This window comes from Denticeps clupeoides, chromosome 9, assembly GCF_900700375.1.
Source record: "Denticeps clupeoides chromosome 9, fDenClu1.1, whole genome shotgun sequence".
Classification (NCBI taxonomy): domain Eukaryota; kingdom Metazoa; phylum Chordata; class Actinopteri; order Clupeiformes; family Denticipitidae; genus Denticeps; species Denticeps clupeoides.
The window spans coordinates 5,983,639-6,005,338 of record NC_041715.1 but is presented as its reverse complement, the minus strand read 5'-3'; the positions used below and the strand labels follow the sequence as shown (position 1 = coordinate 6,005,338).

The 21,700-nt window shown below is 42.8% G+C and overlaps 1 protein-coding gene across 1 annotated transcript; it reads left to right on the top strand.

Moving 5' to 3' along the window:
* Nucleotides 1-411: 411 nt before the first annotated feature.
* Nucleotides 412-15,383, top strand: wnt10a (wingless-type MMTV integration site family, member 10a). The gene is made up of 4 exons (XM_028991080.1): nt 412-1,018; nt 1,718-1,980; nt 5,330-5,703; nt 13,527-15,383. The coding sequence occupies exons 1-4, from the start codon at nt 957-959 to the stop codon at nt 13,992-13,994; spliced, it is 1,167 nt and encodes a 388-aa protein (XP_028846913.1). The 5' UTR covers nt 412-956; the 3' UTR covers nt 13,995-15,383.
* Nucleotides 15,384-21,700: the final 6,317 nt, after the last annotated feature.

Sequence of the window (21,700 nt, the reverse complement as noted above, 5' to 3'; positions counted from 1 at the left end):
GTTTAAAGTGGGAATCGCACATTTTGACACATTCGTTGCCTTTGAGTCGGGGTGGCTTCCTTCCGTGGTCTCTTTTATTAAATGCACAATATATATATATTTATAAAAAGTCCCCCTGCCAGGCCTGTCACACACTTCATGCGCTGTGGCCAGGATGTGATTCAACAGAGGTGGCGTGGCCTCAATGAACAACAGATATTCCTCCCCAGCTACTGCAAGTAATTAAAATAATTGATTTGTGGGCCACGTCTGAGGCCCCCTGGGGGTGTTGATGTGGGACAGTCTGAGTCTGGCGTTGCCCACAAGCATTTTAATCTGCGCGATTCGCGATTGTTCCAAAGTGGCCTGTGACTCAGTGAGTCCTTTTTTTTTTTTTGTTAGTGCGAAAGAGAAACCAAGAAGCCCAAAAAAAGCCTCTTTGATTCAGTCATCCCACCATCGCTCCATTCTGCGCTCCACGTGAATCAAAGTTTTGTTGCATCCGCGGGGGGGGGTCTCCCCTTATCCGCGGGATCCATCTCGGTTTCCCCTTGACGAGCCACTTGCCCCCCCACCCTGTCGCCGCTCCCGGCGTCATGTGACGCGCCCGTGGGCTGGCGGAGCGATCGCTGATCGGGGCGCAACATCACACGAGTGACGACGGAGACGCCCGGGCGGCCGCGCGTTTTTACGCACCGCGGAGAGGAGATCCGCGCTGCCGGACCGATGCGCGCCGCGTCCATTCATTCATTCCGCTCCGCCTCCCGAAGGAGAAAACTTTTCACTCTTCCCACGAGTGTCTTCATTTTTTAAGAGTTTTTATATATATATGTATATATATATATGAGATCTGCCACTTGAACGTGTTAAAGTTTGGGTCTTGGACTGGAGCTCCGGGCTGTCAGCGCGCCGGACGGGAAGAGGCTTCTGTCACCGTGAAGATCAGATAACTCGCAGAATCCGTACACAAACCCATCATGGAGCTCTTATATTTGCGCCTTTTGTGCTCCGCGATGCTCGCCTCTCAACTCCTGCAAAGGTAAGGAGATGGGGAAACTTTTACTGTCGCTGCAGAACACGTAACACAAGCAACATTTCTGCACACAATAAGCATACTTATAGTGTAAAACACTCGTGCAAACATTATTGCAGCTTCTTAGCTGTATCTTTTATTAACCCATATTCCATATTGCAAAATATCTACTGTTTCTTTTTTTTTTTTCATGTAGGTGCATGTCCTGTCATATTTTAAGTGGTAAATCCTGATATGTGATCTTCTAATGTTACAGCAGCCGATTAAACGTGTTTTCCCACTGATAACAAAGTGAATGCTGCTACTTATGACATGTCCATCATCGTCCATCACGGTATTAGTCGATTAACAAGGTTAAAAGTATGGTAAAATGTGAATATTGGCTACATGCACAGCATTTGTTATAGCATTTAAAAATAATGTTAAATTAGCCATATTAAATAACCATTTTAAAATGATAGCAACCTAATGACAATATTGTTCTTTGCAGCACGTTTTCAATGAAACTTTTTACTATTTTTTTATGTATAGACATGAAACTATGCTTAAAAGTTGTAATACAAAAATCACTGAACATTTGATTCACAATTAAATATATTGAATATTGGTTTAATTGGTGATATATGTAATATTTATGTAGCCTTTTTTTTTTTCTGGTGTAGCAGTTTCATCCAAGCGTTGATTGCCAACTCTTTATTCCTCCAGGGCAGGCTCAAATGAGATACTGAGGCTAAAAATCCCCCTCGATCCCATCCTCAACGCCAACACTGTGTGCTTGACCCTGCCTGGGCTGTCCAGGAAGCAGCTGGACGTGTGCATGAAGAACCCCGACGTCACGGCCTCCGCCATCCAAGGCATTCAGATAGCCATCCACGAGTGCCAGTATCAGTTCAGGGGTCACCGGTGGAACTGCTCCAGCCTGGAGACGAGGAACAAGATCCCCTATGAGAGCGTGGTATTCAGCCGAGGTAGGGCAACCATGCAAACATGCCACATTTTGGCACGCATGACCTCTCGGTTGCCTTCATGAGCGCAACGATCTCAGAACAAGCCAATAAAGTTAACATATTGGATCATCTCCAGAATGGTCATGTGCTGAGAAGCTTCATCGGACGCTTGAAAATATCCTGCAGACTCGGGCCAAAATTTGGCCGGCTAATGCTTTTCGCCCTGCCAGTGCAAGCGCTGTGAATTTGCTCTCAGCGCTTTCTCAAGTCTCAGCGGCAGGGATGCATAAACCTGTTCCGTTGGTCTCTGCAAGCGAAAGTGACAGTTTCCTTCAATCTTTAATTCAGTTTCCCACTTCCTTCGCCATCAGCTCAGCCGGGCGTGGCCTGTGCTCTAAATTATTTGTTGGATTGATTTGTTCCAGGTCTCTCCTTGACTTGGACGGGGGACCTAAAACAGCATTTTCATGTCCATGTCTCCTGGCAGCTTCTAAGTGCCACCCGCCCTCCATGGAATCGTGGGAAGGGAGGTGCGGCACGGTGCATAAAAATTCTGCAGTGGTTGTTGCTGCTGCTGCTTCTGTGTGTGTGTGTGTGTGTGTGTGTGTGTGTGTGTCTGTGCATGCTTGTGTGTTGGGAAATTACCTATTGAACATCATTTTACTGTTTCTGATGGTGCAGACAGAGAAGACACCCTCCCTTAAGGGAAGGCTGACAGGGCAGTAAAAAAATATTTGTTGACTCAACTTCGCAGAGTCAAATCATTTTGCTGCTTTGACACATGCAGCAAAAATGCAGGATTGTATTTAAAGTAAAAAAATATATTTTTTGTTTTCTAATAACAAGTCAAAATACCTCAAAAGTTAGTTGCAATTAAATTCTTGATCTTTATTGTTATAATGCTAAGAAATTCGACAGCAACACAAATGTTTGCAAACCTTTTCCTAACTTTACATCATATATTTTATCTTGGATTTTGGATTTAAATGTGTATGAACATTAAACAGTCCCATCTGTTGGTTGGAAAGGTGGAACTAGTTTCTGACAATGTGGAAAATGGGCTTGATTGGCTTTCATGCGCCATGTGTTAAGTCTTGTTAGCATCTGTCTCAGCACATTGTACTGTCTGTTTTACATAATTACCAGTAAATTTTACATCCATTGGAAGCACCCTGGAATCTTACAAGATGCCTTATCAGGCCAAATTCATTAAATGTGCATGGCATTAAAAGTGTAGCCAGATACACTTACAATTTTCTGTAAAGGTTAGATGACCACCCAACGCCCAAAGCATAGCCCGCATAAAAATTAAATCTTAAAAATTAACATCATTCCCGCCACATACAGATCTTGGACACGGGAAAAGTTCAACTTATGCTAACTTATGTTGTTTGCAAAGAGGAATATAAAATCACCCAATTGGGGATAAACGGTTTAACCTGGTAACTCTGGTGACTTTTTTTTTTTGATAGCAATTTTTTGCAGCGCATTCACTCAAAACAAATCAAGTATATACAACTTCAGGTCTACATCATTTGATTGACTCACAGCAAGAAGATGACTTGAGTTGACTATCACTGCTGGTTCACAGCTGACTGAAGTGTTGGAGGCTCATTAGTCATGGGCCCTCCACGGGGTGGACAAAACCAGAGACAGAGGTGTGGTGAGGCTCCACCACTGCGGCCTAATGAGACAAGTTCCAATCTGTGTTAAGCATGCATTCAAAATGGGTAACGTAGGGTCACGGCCAGTTTAAAACTTGTTCAAACTTGGCACATTGTCTGACTGCGAAAGCCTCATTCAGATTTGTGTACGCACTATTGCAACAAATTCACATGTGCACACACACACACAGGGCCGGATAGACCCATGTCTGGGGGGAAAAAAAATCATCTATTGAAAAGACATTATGGCCTCTTCAATAGGTTTGCAAGCCAATCTCGTTGCACTTCTCCAAATGAACAAATGTTTTTCATTACTAATGCAACAATGGGAAGTTTACATGTCCATAAAGATACCCTTGTTAATGTCCCTTGCTCCAAATAGCCGCGGGGTACTGTAAACTCTGCCCCTAAAGAGGTTCTCTTTCATGTTCTCCAGTGTATGCCGAACTTTGGTTTCCCCATCTGTCCCTGAAAGTGATTCTGGTTGTACAAGTCCTCGGGTTTATTATTGTTTGAAGAGTGCCGATCAATGTGGAGAAGAGAGCGCAGGCACCTGTGGCAAAGGCCATTTCCATTCTGAAATAAAGTGGCGAGCGTGGCAGGAAGGACGGAGTGCTCTTTGCACTCTTTAAAGCATTTTTGAATAAAGAGAGAGCATTTTCACTTCTTTTCTCTCTGGCCCAGGTGGAAAAAGAAATTGTGATTGTGATTAGGACATATCAAACGTCTGCTAACGGTAGCCGGATTTAATGCGAAACACATTGCGGAGGAGTATAATGAGAGGTGCGGAGCTTCCCGATGTCTGCATGCCATTTCCTCGGAAACGTAGACTGGTCCACTGACTTTATTTCTGCTGACACCATGTTCTCTTTGAAGGAAGCAAACTTTTATTTATCAGTTTTAACATACTACTAAATTGTTCCTCTGTATTTACAGAAGATTTAATTACACAAGAATGTATAAGCCATGATGATAATTTTGTGCAGTTAAATGCTTAGCTAGGCTTAAATGTAATATTCTCTGCATGAAACATGTACAACCATAAACATCAATGACACAAATCCGGGTTCAGCCCGAGCGGATGCCAGATTGATTATAATGGCTAATTTGGAAAATCTTTTTTGCGTATGTTTTTGGCCGAAAAACACACATATCTGGCAACACAGCAGTGCAACTTGAACACGGCTAATTAGGAGAAAAGTTCTACAAAACCAAGTGAACAATTATGTTAACATGAAGCATGTGTACTTGCTCACATACATACAAAAAGTCTCATTGATCTTATTTTAAATGGCTTAAAAAACACCCAGGCACCCTATCTCCTCGCTCAGGGCCTTTAAAACACTCGATTGTCCACTTGTCTCGGAGAGCGACAGCGAGATCTCTCACTTTGAATATGAATTGTAAACCTTGTCGACCTATTGTCGCACGGGTTGTGCTATATCTGTGGTTCTTGTATTGCAACCAGTCTCACAGCCACCGGGGCCACAGGAGGCTTCGCCTTCAGTCTGTGTGTGATGATAAGTATCAGTCAAGTCACTGACAGACTGCAGTAAATAGGGGGACAAGGGGACAACTGGAGGCCACGACAACCAAAAAAAGAAAAGTAAAACAATAAAGTGGGAGATTTGGGAAGGCCTTTGTCCTGTGATGAGCTTCTTCTATGATGAGCTTCATCTGTTGTCCTTTGTGTGTCCCGTGGGCAGGTTTCAGGGAGAGCGCTTTCGCCTATGCCATAGCGGCGGCCGGCGTGGTGCACGCGGTGTCCAACGCCTGCGCCATGGGGAAGCTAAAGGCGTGCGGCTGCGACGAGAAGCGGCGCGGCGACGAGGAGGCCTTCCGCCTCAAGCTCAACCGCCTGCAGCTGGAGGCCATCGGGCGAGGGAAGGGCATGGTGCACGGCGTGATGGAGCAGCTGCCCGCCGACACCCTGGGCCCTCGGGACTCGTGGGAGTGGGGCGGGTGCAGCCCCAATGTGGAGTTCGGCGAAAGGTTCTCCAGAGACTTCCTGGACTCACGGGACATCCACAGGGACATCCACGCCCGGATGAGGCTCCACAACAACCGGGTGGGGAGGCAGGTGAGACGTTGCTTCAGTTTGTGGTTGCTGGGTTGGGTGGAGTCAGGCTTTTGGGCGGAGATGGTCTTACGCATGCTGGCTCGAGGTGAGTCAGCATAGTGTTGGGTTTCTGTCACCCTTTGAGCGAAGGTGCGATCGGCTTACTCACCCTTGTGTTCATGCAGAATAAAACTCCTTCACTGGAGACACCATATGAGTGTGACACATGCGTTACACAGCCAGGTAAATTCCTCACGCCGCCTCCCTTTGATCTCAGCTGAACTGCCCAATTCTTACGCTGCCATCGGTGCTCAGCTGATAGCCGGCACATGGATCAACGTGACACAACCATGTGATCTTTTAAATAGAATAAAATCCTACATGGGTTCAGAAAATATTTTTAGAAATAGTTTGAGTCATGTGCACGTTACATTTTCTGTAGGTGCTACTTGTTTTACTTGTCACTCAGGACACATTATAATCAAAGACAGAATAAAGATGGAGAAACTGGTACATGACCAGTGAAACTGCTTGAACGAATAGGTCTAGATTGTAAAATGATAATAATGTAGTCACAGGTTCAACCCCCATTAATTCCATTGCGTCCCTGAGCAAGACACATAAAGGTCCCCTGACATTTTTTTTTTGTATAGTGGTCCCCTAATACTCTATCTGAAGTATCTCTCCATGCAGAATAGCAGCCACTTTGATCCAGTCCTCAGGACACACCTTTTCGGTGTCTGTAGCTTTAAATGCTAATGAGGAGGAGTGCGTCCTATAGAAGTTCACCAACACAAAGTGGAAAATTACCTTGAAAAAGACTGACAGACCTTGAATTTTTCATTTTTTGCAATGATTTTATTCGAGAGCATTATGTCAGTGTTACTAAACGTAACTGCTCTGAAGTCAGTGTATTAAAGCTTGTATGATAACAGGATGTGGTGTAGCGGCCTAATCTGTGCCCCACCGACACTTTCCCGACTGATAATAATTATGACACATTATCTATAGCGGTGCAATATGTTATAAATGATAACGCTAATGATACCAGGTTAGTGTTCGGCTGTTGGCATGACCTTCTTCTGAAGTGCCTATAATAACACTTTTAATCAGGGTCATCAGGGATGAGCTCTCAGATAAAAGCAGTCATGGTGCAGTACATTTTGGTAAAGCTTTAATCACATAAATCTTAGCAATAACAGTTCCTGATCCGTTCACCTGCCCCGGCCTACTTTTATCTTGACCTTATGAAGCTGCCATTTAAATGATATTCATAAGCCTTTGATTGCTATGGGCAAGGCAATGCTCGAAACCACCACCACAACAACCAAAAAAAGAAAAGAAAAGAAACGCGTTGGTAAATTGCTCATTGTTTGCAGCTTCCTCCTTTGTAATTTGGCCGTGTATCTTTCCATCGGTTTATTTCTGGTTTCCTTGATTATTCAGACAAAACACAAATGCAGAGTCACTCAGAACAAAGTGACAGATAAGGGTCCAGCTTTCCACGTCAAGTGCTTGTGACGAGAAACGATCTGCATCAGCACACACTCACGCAGAAACACGGCGTCATTTACACAAGGATGCCAAGAATGTTGCAGGTGAAGAAATGGATTAACATTAACAATGGAATATGTTATAGGCATCTGGCAGGAAGTCAGGGATGCCAATCCGGTGTATCCAATGGCATCCATTGCTCACAGACGCTGAAAGGAGGAGGATGAGTTTGAGCGTGGATGTGAGATTCAAATTCAAATTTTATTTGTCACATACACAGCCATACACGGTATGATATGCAGTGAAATGCTTGTAGGATGTAGGTGAACTCTCCAGGGCCCAAAGCACACGTGTTTTGACAGAAAGCCAAGTAACCCCCCTGGCCCCAGTTATCTGGTTAAAAAAAAAAAAAAAAACAGCTGTATGTGTGTATCGTGCATGTTGCGGGTCAAGTTACACGTAGGCGAGGCGTGGAACATGAGGCGAGCGTTTAAAACGCACAGATAGAGCCCAGCTCGGTCAGTGATGAATAATGGAACTCGCCGGAGCATTCCCTGCCTGCCGGGGCATTGTGCTGTATCTGCAGGACTTCAAACGGTGCAGAAAGAACCCCCCCTCCAATCAAAAAAGAAAACACTTACAGGTGAAGCCCGGGAATAACACCCCTTACCAGCCGCTGCGTCCCACCCGCCCACCCCAGAAAGCAGTCTTTTCGGCAGGAATGTGGCGGTTTTAGTGGGCCGTGCATGTCCTTTCTTGCCCACCCTCTGGTTCTCACGAGGTGCAGTCTTGTTAAAAGCTCTAATTAGTGGCTGCTGGCTGTTTGGAAACAGATGTTTAAACCAGGCAAAAGATTTTAAACATCAAATGCAGCGGAAAGTAGACAGCGAGGGCATCAAATGCAGCGGGTGGACAGCAAGGGCATGACGGCTATTTATTTACAGTAGCTGCCGCTTCCATGCCGATACTTATTATTTCACTCCTGTTTTCTTTGGAGCCACATGCCTTCTTCCATTTCTACAGACCCTAAATTGGAAGACAAATAAACGTTAAAGCAAAGCCAACCATCTTATGTCATTGTCTTAATTTTCTTGCTTCTACCTATTTTTATTAATTTGTTCATTCATTCACTTGATCACCTAAGTGGTAGTTAAGGGCATTGTGGTTGCAGATGTTATTTGTGCTAAAGTTTATTTCCATTTTTATGGTCAGAGTCTGCAGGCAGAATTATAATTTTTAAATGACCAGATTATCTCCCCATCACTCCTTGTCTGAGCCTCTTTCCCACACTTGTCTCTGTCATTTGCATTGTAGCAAACTTTGGTCTCAAGAATTAATCATTATTAATAGTGATTCATTCATTTTGAGGAACTAGTTGAATACTTTACCAAAGTGGACTTATAAAGGAGACATTTGTGTTATATTATATTATATTATCAAAGAAACCTGTTGACATTGTATAAGTACTAAAAAGATTCTGGCAGATTTGTTTTGTGCCTGCATTTTTTCTCTCATCCTGTGTAATGACTCCTGTAATAGTATCTTATAATCTGCAATGCTTAACAATGCATTTAATATGCTAAGCTACAGTAACACACTTAGTTATTTGTCCTTTGAACCTTTTTTTTCTTGAACCCTTTGAAATACCAATTGCAGCTGCTATGCCGAATGCAACCTTCTATAGGCGAAAACCTGCAAAGAATCGGTGTGCTTGTAATGGTAGCATTCAAGTCTGTAAACCATTACGCTATCACACTTATTTGATATTTCAGGTAGCATATGACGTGTCCAATGTGTTTTCCATTAGAAGACATGCCATTAATAAAAATCATTGTAAGAAACATGACAATTGCCACGTGCCTTAGAATCTTATGCATTCAGAACCTATTCTGAATATTCAGTTGTCTGATTAGTTCTGTCCCCTGACCCTGTTGTCTAGGAGGATAAACGCTCCCTACACACCCAGGAAACATGTCTGATGTAATGGGCTCTTAATTAAGCAATAAATCCACCGAAACAAGAAGACATAATAGGCCTCTAAAAAAAGAGAAGGAACACAGAGGCACTTGGACATGCAACTTACCGTATATTGCCTGTGGTACAAATGTGCTACCAATATGTCTTATTTGATCTCAGTCTGGTGCCAGTTAATAGGGGAGTCTGTCTCATTCTTCTCCAATTAAAATAGCACAGATGTCTGTTTCTAACAGGTCTCCACAAGTGTATGAGGACCAATTACATCAAAATAACTTTTTTCTCTTTTTCTCATATGCAATGCATGTTGAAAAAAATTGCAGTCTTGCTTATGCAATAACAATAATCCAAGAATTTGTGTCAATAACTTTGGCAAACAAATGGAACTTAGAACTTGCTTGAAATGATTAGAACGTTTATGCCGACAAAAATGAGAGGAATACTACTCAATATACAATCGGAGTGAGGTACTGTCCTAGGTACTGTGGCCACATCAACCTTTGAAGTGATCCAAAAATGAGGATAATTCCATCACAAATGACCCAATGAGATGACACAATGGTTTAGTCTGTTGACCCATACCACCTCTTGTCACACACACACAACGAATAAGCAACTTGTGTTGAATGTGATTGGTTTTTGTGTCAATTGTTTGTGTTTTTGTTGAATACATCTTTATACGTCTTTCATCCTCAGCATTCACATATTTGACATTTTCATTTACATTTGGCAGACGCCCATGTCCAGAGCAACTTACAACGTGCTTTCAAGTTCCATCAATGAATTAATCAGTTCTGGTTCACTAGGACTCAAACCATGAATATAATCATTTTATTCACTCTGTTGTATTTTTGTCTTGCATAAGTCAGTCTATAAGAAGAGTGCTGTTCTGACCTTGAGGGGAAGTTCATCGCACCACCTAGGGGCCAAGACAGGGAAGAGTCTAGATAAGTGTCTTCCTTGTACCTTCAACGGTGGAGGGATCAGGCGAGCAGTACTGGAGGGTTGGAGAGTGCGAGGTGTATTGCAAGGTATAGTAAGGGCTCTGAGGTAGTATGGTGCTACTCCGTGTTTGGCCAGCATCAGTATTTTGAGCCAGTGGAGGGATCGTAGCAGTGGGATGGTGTGAGAAAATTTGGTAAGTTTGAAACCAGTCGTGCTGCTGCATTTTGTAATAGTTGTAGAGGCCAGATGACATTCAGAGGTAGACCTGCTTGAAGGGAGTTATGGTAATCCAGTTGTGAGATTACTAGGGACTGAATAAGTATCTGGGTGGAATGTGTTGATAGATAAGGGCGTTTGGTATCTGTTTGGTATTGTTGAGAAGGAATCTACATGAGCAAGAAAGATTGGTAATGGGAGTTGAGATGAAGAGTTGGATTTCTGTAGTTACTCCAAGGTTGCATGCTATTGCAGAAGAAGAGATCTGTGAGTTTTTCAGGTAGATTGCAAGATACTGATGTAGTGAAGAATCTGGTGAAATGAATATTAGTTCAGTTTTTGTGGAATTGAGTTTTAGATGATGGGCTGCCATCCAAGATGAAATGTCAGTTAGACATGCAGAGATTTTGGAAGCAGCATGTACATCTGAGGGAAGAAGAGAGAAAATGAGTTATATGCCCTCAGCATTGCAGTGGTAGGATAACCTATGTGAAGAAATTACCTCACCAAGTGATCTCGTTTAGAGGGAGAATAGGAGAGGACAGAGTACTGAGCCCTGAGGGACACCAGTGGAAAGTCTGCATGAAACAGATGTGGATCCTTTCCAAGTCACTTGGTAAGACCGCTCATCAAGGTAGGAATTTGAGAAGAAAGCCAGCATTGCAGAATCTGTGAAGCATCTATAACCTCCTCAAAAAGACTGATGTCTTAATATGGCCTTGTTACTTTAAAGACTTTGGCCTGTGCCAACAGGCAGCCTGTGTCCTGAGTTGATGGGTTTTGAAAGGGAGAGAGAAAGAGAGCGGGACAGAAATGCTAATCTTGGAATAAGTGCTAGTTCCTGCTCATCACTGCCTGCCCCTCGGGCCTGTCTGCCTTCCAGGCTTGTGTGCGGTGAGGGTGGTGGTGGTGGATATTTTCTTTTTTAACCGCGTTTCCGCTTCTAAGCGAGCGATATATCACCGGCCTGTCAACGCCAGTGAGCACCACTTCCAGGTGAGACCTTCCTCTCTTTCTCTTTCTTTCCCTCCACATGCCAGTTCTGGCCTCAGGTGTTCTCAGGCCTTGCCCACGAGGAAGTGGTGCAATCGGCCTCTCCCATCTCCCATCTGATGGCTGCGCCACTGTCAGCCTGGGCCACAGGTTGCAAGAGCGGTCAGGTCCAGCACCCGCTGCTGGAGGTCTCAGTTTCATCCTCCCACCTGGCTCTGGGCTCAGAGACGGGTGAATTTGAATATCTATATTAGTCTCACTGTGTGTCTGTCCTGGGGCGTGTGAATTTGTCTGAAGCCGCAGTTTGATAGCCTATCTTGAGGGTGCCTACATTGGATGGAAACAGTGGCTCATCTCTCAAAATGGATTAAGTGGGATTAGAGTGACTTTGTACTGGTAAATCACAAAGGTCATGGGTATTGTGTTTTGTAGTGTTGGCTTTTGTGCTTGCAAGAGGTTAACTGAAGCTTTGGGACCTTTTGAAGCCTCTTTTGATTAGGCAATGCTGGAGACTGGGCCTTTGTCATGAGCCGTTACCAGCTCCTGCTTCTTCCTGTCTTTTCTCTATTTGCTCAAATTACATTACATGGCGTTAACCTTACACTCTGATCAGCTTTGAACTTGCAGTGATGCATGCACATCAGGAGTTAGAGCAATGGGAGCAGTAGGGGCTTAAATGTGATAGAGTTGTCATGATGGCTAAAGATGTAACACATCAGTGTTTGAAATTGAAGGGGTAAAAACATGAATATGGGTGCATGAAAATTTATGCAACACTTGTGAAATATATATAACGGCAAAATTTATTTTTATTGTTGCACATGGTTTTAAATAAGTACATAATAAAAAAAAATAATCAAGCTTATGTTGCAAGATGTGTTGCAAAATAGAAAATCGCAAAAAAAGAAAAAGCCCAAAAAGGCCTTGTTTACAGAAATGAAAATCTATCTTTTAAGCCATTATTGATAAATAATCTACTGAAAACTGCAAAATACACAATAGTAGAAAATGATTTTCACTGATTTTTAAGCAGGTTGAACTGGAAATCGGCCACTAAGAATTAAAAAATGTACTGTCACAACTTTTGAGCTCCAACTGTTTAAAATTTTGCGGTATTCTGTGAAAAAAAAAAAAAACGGTCAAATATTTGCATGCAAATAATAAGAACAGCCAATAAATTTCAGTGTGTAAAGTACATATAAACAATGATGATCTCTCAGAAATAAGGAGCTAAGCAGTGAGAAAATACAGCTGCCCTCAGCAACAATGCCCACACGCTGAAACCTAATCCTGCAGTTTTGGCAGACTAAACTCGACTTATCTCCCAAGAAGCTGGAATCATGACTTTGTCCCAAGACCGCTTTTTGTGGGACCGTAAAAAGTGTGTAATATGTGGGCGTGCTGAAGGTGAGTGTTTGTGTTTTCTCTGTTGATAGGGGTGTGTGTAGGAGCATCTGTCAGTGCTGAGGGTGGCCCCCTTTCCTGTCAGTAATTGGATCTAAAAGTGTATAACTCTGGCTGACAGACGAGCACATTGTTAAGCGATTGGGAGGTCTGAGGCGGCAGGGGAGGAGCGTCCCACACCTCAGACTGAACTTGGAGTTGTCATGCAGGGGGATCTCAAGTGACTCCTTCACCCAGCAGAAACCTGGCATTTCAGCCATTCTTGAATGCATGCTTGATGCTTCCTGGGACCGATTCCAGCTTCCCTCCAAGTCCTGAAACTGAAAAGTGGATAATGGGCAGAGCTTCATATCAGTTTTACAAAACATATTTACAAACTTGAAATAAAGGTTCCCAATAGGAACCTTCCCATTATTTATTTTCATTATTAAGATAATGGTACGTAATAAAATAGCATATAAGGCAAAAAGGAGGGAGCTTTTGCTTTGATGGCAGCAATTCACACTCTTGAATTCTCTCTTAAGTTAGACAACGGGGACGGTTTCCAACAGTCCTGAAGGTTTATGCTGAACACTTTCTTATCATTCTCTCATGTTAATCAGCATCTCATGATGACAATAGTGCACAAAGCCGCCATGAAGGTAAAAATAGGCGATTCATCGAACACACTTCACTTTCTCTGGATACAGCAAATACTAAATATGTTTCTTGCATTATAATTGTAAATGTGGGAGAGCAAACCTCATAAGTAATGTCGATGATGACCTGGAATGTGTGACCAGCATACTGACATCCTGTGTCCTCCTGGTTGTGCGCAGATCGTTGTGGACCACATGAAGCGGAAATGCAAATGCCACGGCACGTCGGGCAGCTGCCAGCTAAAGACGTGCTGGCAGGTCACCCCGGACTTCCGGCTGGTGGGCAGCCTGCTGAAGGAGCGCTTCAACCTCGCCACCTTCATCAAGTCCCACAACCGGAACACGGGCCAGGTGGAGCACGCCCACCCCATGCACCGGCGGAGGGCGAGCCTCGGCGAGCTGGTGTACTTTGAGAAGTCGCCCGACTTCTGCGAGCGGGACCCGAGCTCGGACTCGGCCGGGACGCAGGGCCGGATCTGTAACAAGACCAGCCCCGGCATGGACAACTGCGAGAGCCTCTGCTGCGGGCGAGGCCACAACATCCTGCAGCAGACTCGGAGCGAGCGCTGCAACTGCAAGTTCCACTGGTGCTGCTACGTGGTGTGCGAGGAGTGCCGGATAACGGAGTGGGTCAACGTCTGCAAGTGAGACAGACTTCACAAATATTTATGTGTGAACATGCATTAATCGAAGGGGAAAGACTTCCAGGACCTTCTCCCACTTTTTTAATTTTTGCTAAGGACTGCTGATTCCAAAAAAACAAGACTGGATCGCGAGTGGCTTGGGGATGTCCCTCTTCCCCGTGGGCTCTCAGCATGTGTCCAGTCACACTAGTTCCGATTCAGCCAATGGACCTGCACTCTGTATAATTATTTCAGAAAGTATTTCTAAGTTAAAAAAAAAAAGTAAGTTAAAAACTATTGTGGCTAATATTGATATCAGAGCACTCCTAATTATTTTATTTTAATATTATTTGTCGTGTTTTACTTTTTTAATGGCTCATAATGGTTCATACAGAAATGCTGCATGGGATTCCGGTACTTATAGAAGAAAATATTATTATTTTTAAAAGACAAGCCAGGAAATGAGAAAAAAAAATGCTTGTGTCTTCACCATAATTCATCAGTTCTACCTTTGCACAGAGCCATTGTTTTTTTTTTTTGTTTTTTTTAATGGTATCATATACCAGTGGACATATATTATTATAAGTTATAGATGGCCAGCATGTCTTTTTTTTGTACAGATTGTTTTCTTTTTTTCCTCCTCTCTGGTTGGATACGTCTGCTCTGCTTTTAGCCTGCAGAAATAGATTTCGTTTTGAAATTCGGAAGTATGGCTTTCATGCATTTTTAAACCCTAGACACAGTGAATGCAGCAGGTTGCAGTGGCCGTTGGGAATCTGGTAGTCTCTGCACCCCCAGTTTGTTCACCAGTGAGGTGGGGCTGACGCCGAACACACATAATTGTATTACCACATGTTCCGGACCACACCCACTCTACAGAAGCTGCTCCCTACCAACTCGCCCGTCCTGAACTCTGGAATCTTTGGCTCTGCCAGCACTTCCTCTCAGGATAGTCAATGTGAAAAGAGGCGGTTCAGGCATGAGGACAGTACAAAGCACCACTTAGCATCTGCCAGAACTGCGATTGCATATTTCTACTCGCAATATTTGCATCTTTACGCTCATTATGAAGAGTTTTTCGGTGTCGCTGTGGAATAACGTTCAAAATCCCTTGTGAGAAAACAAAATAAATAGGAAAGAAAACACTTAGTATACATGAAGTGGTCATTTAATTATTACTCAAACTTAAGGTGCCATGTTTCTTTTACAAGGGGCATCAAACAACCATGCAACGTTTCTCAATGGTTTGTGGACAGCGATTAACAGCTTGTGCTCATTCATTGTGGCCATTTTGTTTAAATCAATGTTTTACAGCAGTGGTGTAAGATACAGAGTAAAAGTTACAGAGACCAGGATTAGAGTGTGCACACGTAGGCTTGTTACTGACTGATGCCAGAGGGAAAAATATACAAAGTGAGAGATGTTTTGCTTTCATGAATTGTTAATGTACATTTCTTTTTTTAAAATACATGATATAAGTTATTTTATTTTGTGGATAACTTAATATTTGTACAATAAAGAACATAAAACAAAATGCACAGGGGACTCAAAGAAGTAAATGTGTTGGAAGACGTGAAAAGTACGAAAGCATGTCCAGTCCGTGACTCAGCAGTGATGACAGAGCGCCCATGTGGCCTAACGCCGGCGCTCAGGGTCCACCTTGCGTGCGACCTTCGCTGTACTTTACCAGCCACGGGGGCCTTCCACTCGGCTGCGCAGTGTGAAGTCACCAAGTCAAGCGTAAGGACGTGTGAGTTGGCCTTTCTAAAGCAAATAGATAATGCAGTATTCATGCGCCGTCTCATAAAGAAATATTCTTATTCAAACATACACGGCGGAAGGTGGGCGGAGGGTCTTAGCGGGGACTGTGCGGACAAGTCGCTCTCGCCAGAGCCGAACTGATGTTTGACATGTGCGTTCTGCAACCTGCGCAGCCATGGCCCCAGGGCCCTGGCGGGTCGACACAGAGTTTCATCCGCAGCCAAAACTGCTGATCACTTCTGGCTTTATGTAAACATGTAGCACCACAATTTCACAAAAAGCACTTGTCTAAGATGATTTTTGTATGCCATCCCTGGTAATCCCTTCGTCTCTTGTTCCTGTATGAATGTCACAGCAGTGTGGCCTGCAGAAATTAAATCTTGCATATGCATGCAGTTCCACCAATTTAAAACCAACTAGTCAAAAGTTGCCGAAAATGATGCCATGAATGCCAGCTGTGCACTTGCAACACATTGCTAAGGAGAGACCAGCATGCACAGTATGCAGACTAATTCAAATAAATTCAAGGAGAAATTTAGCTTTGGCCCAGATTTGTAATGAATTTAAAGTCATGTCTGCCTCCCAATTATTATAATTTTTTGTTTTTGCAGTTTAATTTGATCATTGGCTCTTTCATACACAGTCATACACAGGACCATGCACCGCACTCAGACAGTCTCTGGGATAAAAATGGTTCATTATTCACCTGAAAAAAAAACGTCGGGAATAAAATTCTGCATTAAAGCCTACGAAGACATGCTGACCGGTCTCATATGCAAGAATGATGGATGTTTGTGGACCGCCCGGAAAAAAGGTGGGGTTGGTGTCCGAAGCCTGACCCTGGAACATAAATCCTCGAAGAAACAAAATTAAAAACCAGAACTGTGTCATGAGAGTTATAGAGTTATTTTCCCAGAGCTGAGCATTATTTTGAAAAAAAAAAAACTAAAAGCATGTTAGGTGATCAGAATAAAATGCGAGCAGAAAATGCTATACCATTTGAAATCAAGCAGTGCATTTGTGGTTTAAAAAAAATAAAAATAAAAAAGCCAGGCGTACAGGCAGCTGGAAAACAGGCGACGCGCTGCCAGTGCCTGTAACAAAATAAATGTTCTCTGGGTTTTTTTCCCCAAGGGTGGATCGCGTCAAGCAAATGTGAAGGGCCAGTCTATACAAGCATCGCACAAAGCAGACAGAGAGTACACTCTGCATGCATGCAACAACAAAAAAAGTTTTTCTTGCAACTGTAGATACGTTTTTTTTTTGGTGTGTGTGTGTGTGTGTGTCTGTGGGAGCAAAGGCAATGTGAAAAGAAAAGGCAGAAAGCATGGCGTGTCCCTATTTAAAACCGTGCACGATTCAGCCACGCTTATTTGACCATGCTGCAGCACTGGCGTGTCTCGGGAGAGCCGTGTCTTACACGGCTGCTTTAATTAGTTGTGTGCAAACAGCGATGAACTTTGACATTCTCGCACGTCTGCGGGACCACACATGAACGCTTTGGTAGGCGTAGGATTACAGGTACGTTTGACACGAGCCAGATCGGGGGAGAGCTTAAGGTGACTGGGGTTTCCAGAGGCAGGGGATTTTTTTGGGCTCTACCGTTCAAAAGTTTGGGGTCATTTAAAAAATGTCCTTGCTTAACTTCGAACAAAAAACGTCAAAAGGGTTTAAATACAAAAAGAATAATACATAAACATTGATAAAGATTGAAATAAATATATATGGTTTAATAAATGGTTTTCTTTTAAAGTAACAGACTTGGGATAACGAACACAGCATTTTGCTGGAACACAGAGTAATTAGTGTGTCTACATGTATGCAGATATTCCATCATTAACCTCCATTTCCAGCTACCAGAGTCATTTACAACCTGAACAACTGCACTGGAATTTAAACCCCTTTCATGTCTTTTTAATGCACCATACACTTGCACATTTCTAAATGACCCTGAACTTTTGAGTGGTAGTGTAGTTATTGAGACTGTGTGCCTACTAAAATAACTAAAAGAATATGAAACATGAGATAAGTTTAGCTAAGCACAAAATAATGAGGCTAAAAGCCAATCTGTAAGATAACATCTGTAAGATATTGTTCCAGAATAAAATATCAACGCAAAGATATCAGATAGGCGATTACAACATGTTACAACGTGTTACATTCACACTGTAATGTATTGTAACAGTTTTGTTGAAAATTTTCTCCAAGTTCAAATCAGATCAGATTCCAGTGTGAACTGGTCGAAACATTGTGAAAGAACAACAACGAACACCGTGCACACACAGAAGAAAAGATGGATGGTGGGAAAGTTAGTGCGTATTGTTACACGATCGGGTTGGCGTGTTCTGTATAGCATAAAATATATTAATCAGAAGAGAGGATCAGGAGAAAAAATGCTTTAGACAACACAATGGATACAATCAGAGGTGGCTAGTAACGCATTACATTTACTTTGACTTGAGCAAATTTGTGAATAATTACTTTGCTACATTTGGCAACGCTCAACTCATTCGTTTTTTTTTTACCAATTTCTTTGCTTTATTTTTGAAAGACAGACTCCGCCAGTAGAGCTAGCATGTTTCACCGTTCGAACGTAGCAGCAAAAATCACAGGTCACCGTTCCATCAATAAGTCACATGACCACACACAAACTGGGCCAGGCTGAGCGGCACAAACTTCATACAGCAAAGACACCGAATGAGAAAAAGCAGGTGCGACTGTCTCCTGTGATAAAAGCATAGGAGAAAATAAAGTAAACACATTGAATGAGAAGGTGTGTCCAAACGTTTGGCCTGTACTGTATAAGATAGTTTGTACTCAGATTTAGTCCATTGACTACTAAAAATTGTACTTTAATAAGTTATTAATATTATTATTATTATTAGGACACATTTATATTTTTTTCATTCTGAACACACTGTTTCTAAAAAATAAATTAGATATTACAGTTCTACAGTTACTCAGGACCTACAGTTACTCAGTCCTATCACTAAATACCCTTGTACTTTAACTTGAGTAATTTTTTGGATGACTACTTTTTACTTGTACTTGAGTATTATTATTTTGGAGTAAATCTACTCATACTTCAGTAAAATGTTTAGTACTCTACCCACCTCGGGGTACAATACAATCCACCAAGTTTTGCATGTTCAGCAGCGTTGCCCTAAATATCTGGATGATCGAAAGTGTTACTGTCCTTCCACCAACTCACCAGATTTGTCTCCAGGAGGGGACTGTCCCTGTCCCTGTAACTACTGATTGTGAGTCACTCTGGATAAGGGCATCTGATAAATGCCGCAAATCTAGATGTAAAATAACAGTCCCACTAGTATGAGAAGATGTTTGGATCTAATGAAGGACACTGTTTCAGCACCACATTTCCTTGGAGTAGTCTAAGTGCTTCCTAAAGTTGCCTAGGTTTCCTACTGTTACTGGTGAGGCCACACCAGAGTTCCTAATGTTCCTAACGAATCCTGTCCCTCAAATTTGAAATAAATATTTATTTGGTGCCAGGTGGAAATGGTTTAAACGTTAAGACTAGATGTCAATTTTATAGTGTTCCTCAGCAATTTACACCCACCAGTCTGGGACTATGATGTCTAGTTACCTGATTAAAATGAGAAGTTCGTTAACAGTCTCTGGAGGCTTTTAGTAGACTGAAGGACTGTCAACTTTTGTCCATATATTGCAATAATTGTCAACAATATTGGTCAGAGATATTTCAAAACTAGACATTAGAAATGAGCCAAGCATTTCAACATTTAATCATCATCCAAGTTTAAGTGAAGTGATTGTCACATGTGATACACAGCAGAACAGCACATGATGCTGATGATGCAGCACACTGGCGGATCGGGAATCGAACCGGCAACCTTCTGATTACAGGGCCGCTTCCTTAACCGCTAGGCCACCACTGCCCTGCATTTAAGGCACGTCTCCTGCTAATGTGCAGTAGCATGATGATCTTCATCAGATCACAGACATGATTCACAGCATGTGCTGGCCGGAATTCTGTGCATCGGAAAGTAAGACTTTTTTTTCCATTCCAGCCAGGGCAGTATATTAATCTGTTGGTTTTGAAGATAGCTCATTCAGATGGGTGATAAGGACCCTTTATATCTGCAGGATACACAGGTGTTCCTGCTTTGCTGAAGGTTCACTGTATTGCTACAAGTTCTCTTTATGTTTTGTCCATCGTGCCTTTTTGCCTTTTTTCTTTTCATTTATTAAACACCACACTTTATCACAATGTTCCCCTTGTGATCCTTGTGTTTTTTTTCAATGGAGACTAAGTCACCCAGACGAACCCTAAAATCACAAGTTTAAATCCCAATTGTAGACAAGCATGATGGGACTCGTGATGGAGAATAATAATGATGCACAACTGAAATGGCTGATATGTCTTGAGTTAACCTCGCACAACCGTCGCTCCAGAGACTGCATGAGCCCATTTGAAGTGATTAACAGAGTTCAGACGTAGGCCTGGCCCCGGAGATGTAAGATCCTCTGTCAGATCAGAAGAGCTCTCCCACCCAAAAAAGAGCCCTAATCGTATTAGGACCCCACTCATACCCCCAGATTACACCACTGTAAGTCAGGTTGCATCAGTCTGGCTACTTCATTTGCACCAACCTTTTTAAAATCATGATATGTGATTTGATCTTGTGTAATTCTTGTGTTAGTCCTCGACATTCTTCAGCAGTGCCTAGATTTGTTTCCATCTGAATTGACAGACATAATATAACAGGTTTAGAATGTATAGCATATATAACAGAATTTTGTTTCTGATGTACATGTCCTCATGAAACCATATGGCCCATTCTGTCAGCTTCTTTACAAATACTTGATCTATGCTAACGCTGCAGTTTGATCCGTATGACTTTTTCATGGGCTGCTCCAGCCTGAATGGAGAGAAGGGCAGAGAAAAGGCTAATTTGTGTGGTGTACTCATGAAACATTGAGAGTACATGCTTTTAACACCATATGCGACATGTCTTGGATGACCTAAGCTGACACCGGTGGTGTATTCAGTTCCATTTTCTTGAGGACCCGCGGCTCGGAGGATTCTGACGCCTGCTGGCACAGGCGACTGCTCTACTTTATGCTAGATTAGTTCGGTGGCATCATCTTCGCGGGAGCACGGATGGGAATGGCACAGGAAGCAATTTGTTAAATTATTGATCGGCGGGGTTAAATATTTCCTCACTGCTTGTGCTATAAATGGACAAGAGGCTGCCGCCGGTGGTCCAGTTCTGTCCTCGGGAGTAAAATCTCGGTCCCTGAGCCGACCCACTCTGCCTCCCCCCTGGTCCCGGACCGGTCATTAGATCCAATCTGTTTAAGTGCGCCCTCTATGTTGTGACGTGGTAAATACTGCATGAGGCACGATGAAAGGGAGGCAAAGTCACTAGTTGCGGGTTTTTTTAGGAGCAAAGTGTACTCAGGCTTGTAAGCACACCGACAGTGATCTAATGGAGTTTTAGGAACTTTTTTTGTTTGCTAGACCGCTAAGACTTTAATATAAATGCACTTTTTTTAGGTCCACTGACCATGTCATATTCAGTAAAATAATAAATATACTGCTCAAAAAAATGAAAGCAACACAAACATACATTACATAGTTGAATGGGCATACAAAAATTATCGATGGAAATCACATTTATCAACCAATGGAGGTCTGGATTTGGAGTCACACTCAAAATTAAAGTGAAATAATAAAGTTAAAAAACACACTACAGGCTGTGTGATGTAACTTTTATGAAATGTTCCTAAAACAAGTCAAAATGAGGCTCAGTAGGGTGTGTGACCTTCATGTACTTCGTCCTACCTGGGTATGCTCCTGATGAGGAGGCTCCTGATCTGCCAACTCCTGGACAGTCTGTGGCTTGAGGTCATTTTGCAGGGCTCTGGCAATGCTCCTCATGTTCCTCCCTGCACAAAGGTGGAGGTAACTGCTGGGTTCCTGACCTC

Bases quoted from the DNA above. Each gene is read 5' to 3' on its own strand.
- wnt10a (XM_028991080.1), top strand. From the start codon at position 957: ATGGAGCTCTTATATTTGCGCCTTTTGTGCTCCGCGATGCTCGCCTCT. The intron at 1,981-5,329 runs GTAGGGCAACCA...TCCCGTGGGCAG, and splicing joins GAGCGTGGTATTCAGCCGAG to GTTTCAGGGAGAGCGCTTTC. The intron at 5,704-13,526 runs GTGAGACGTTGC...GGTTGTGCGCAG, and splicing joins ACAACCGGGTGGGGAGGCAG to ATCGTTGTGGACCACATGAA.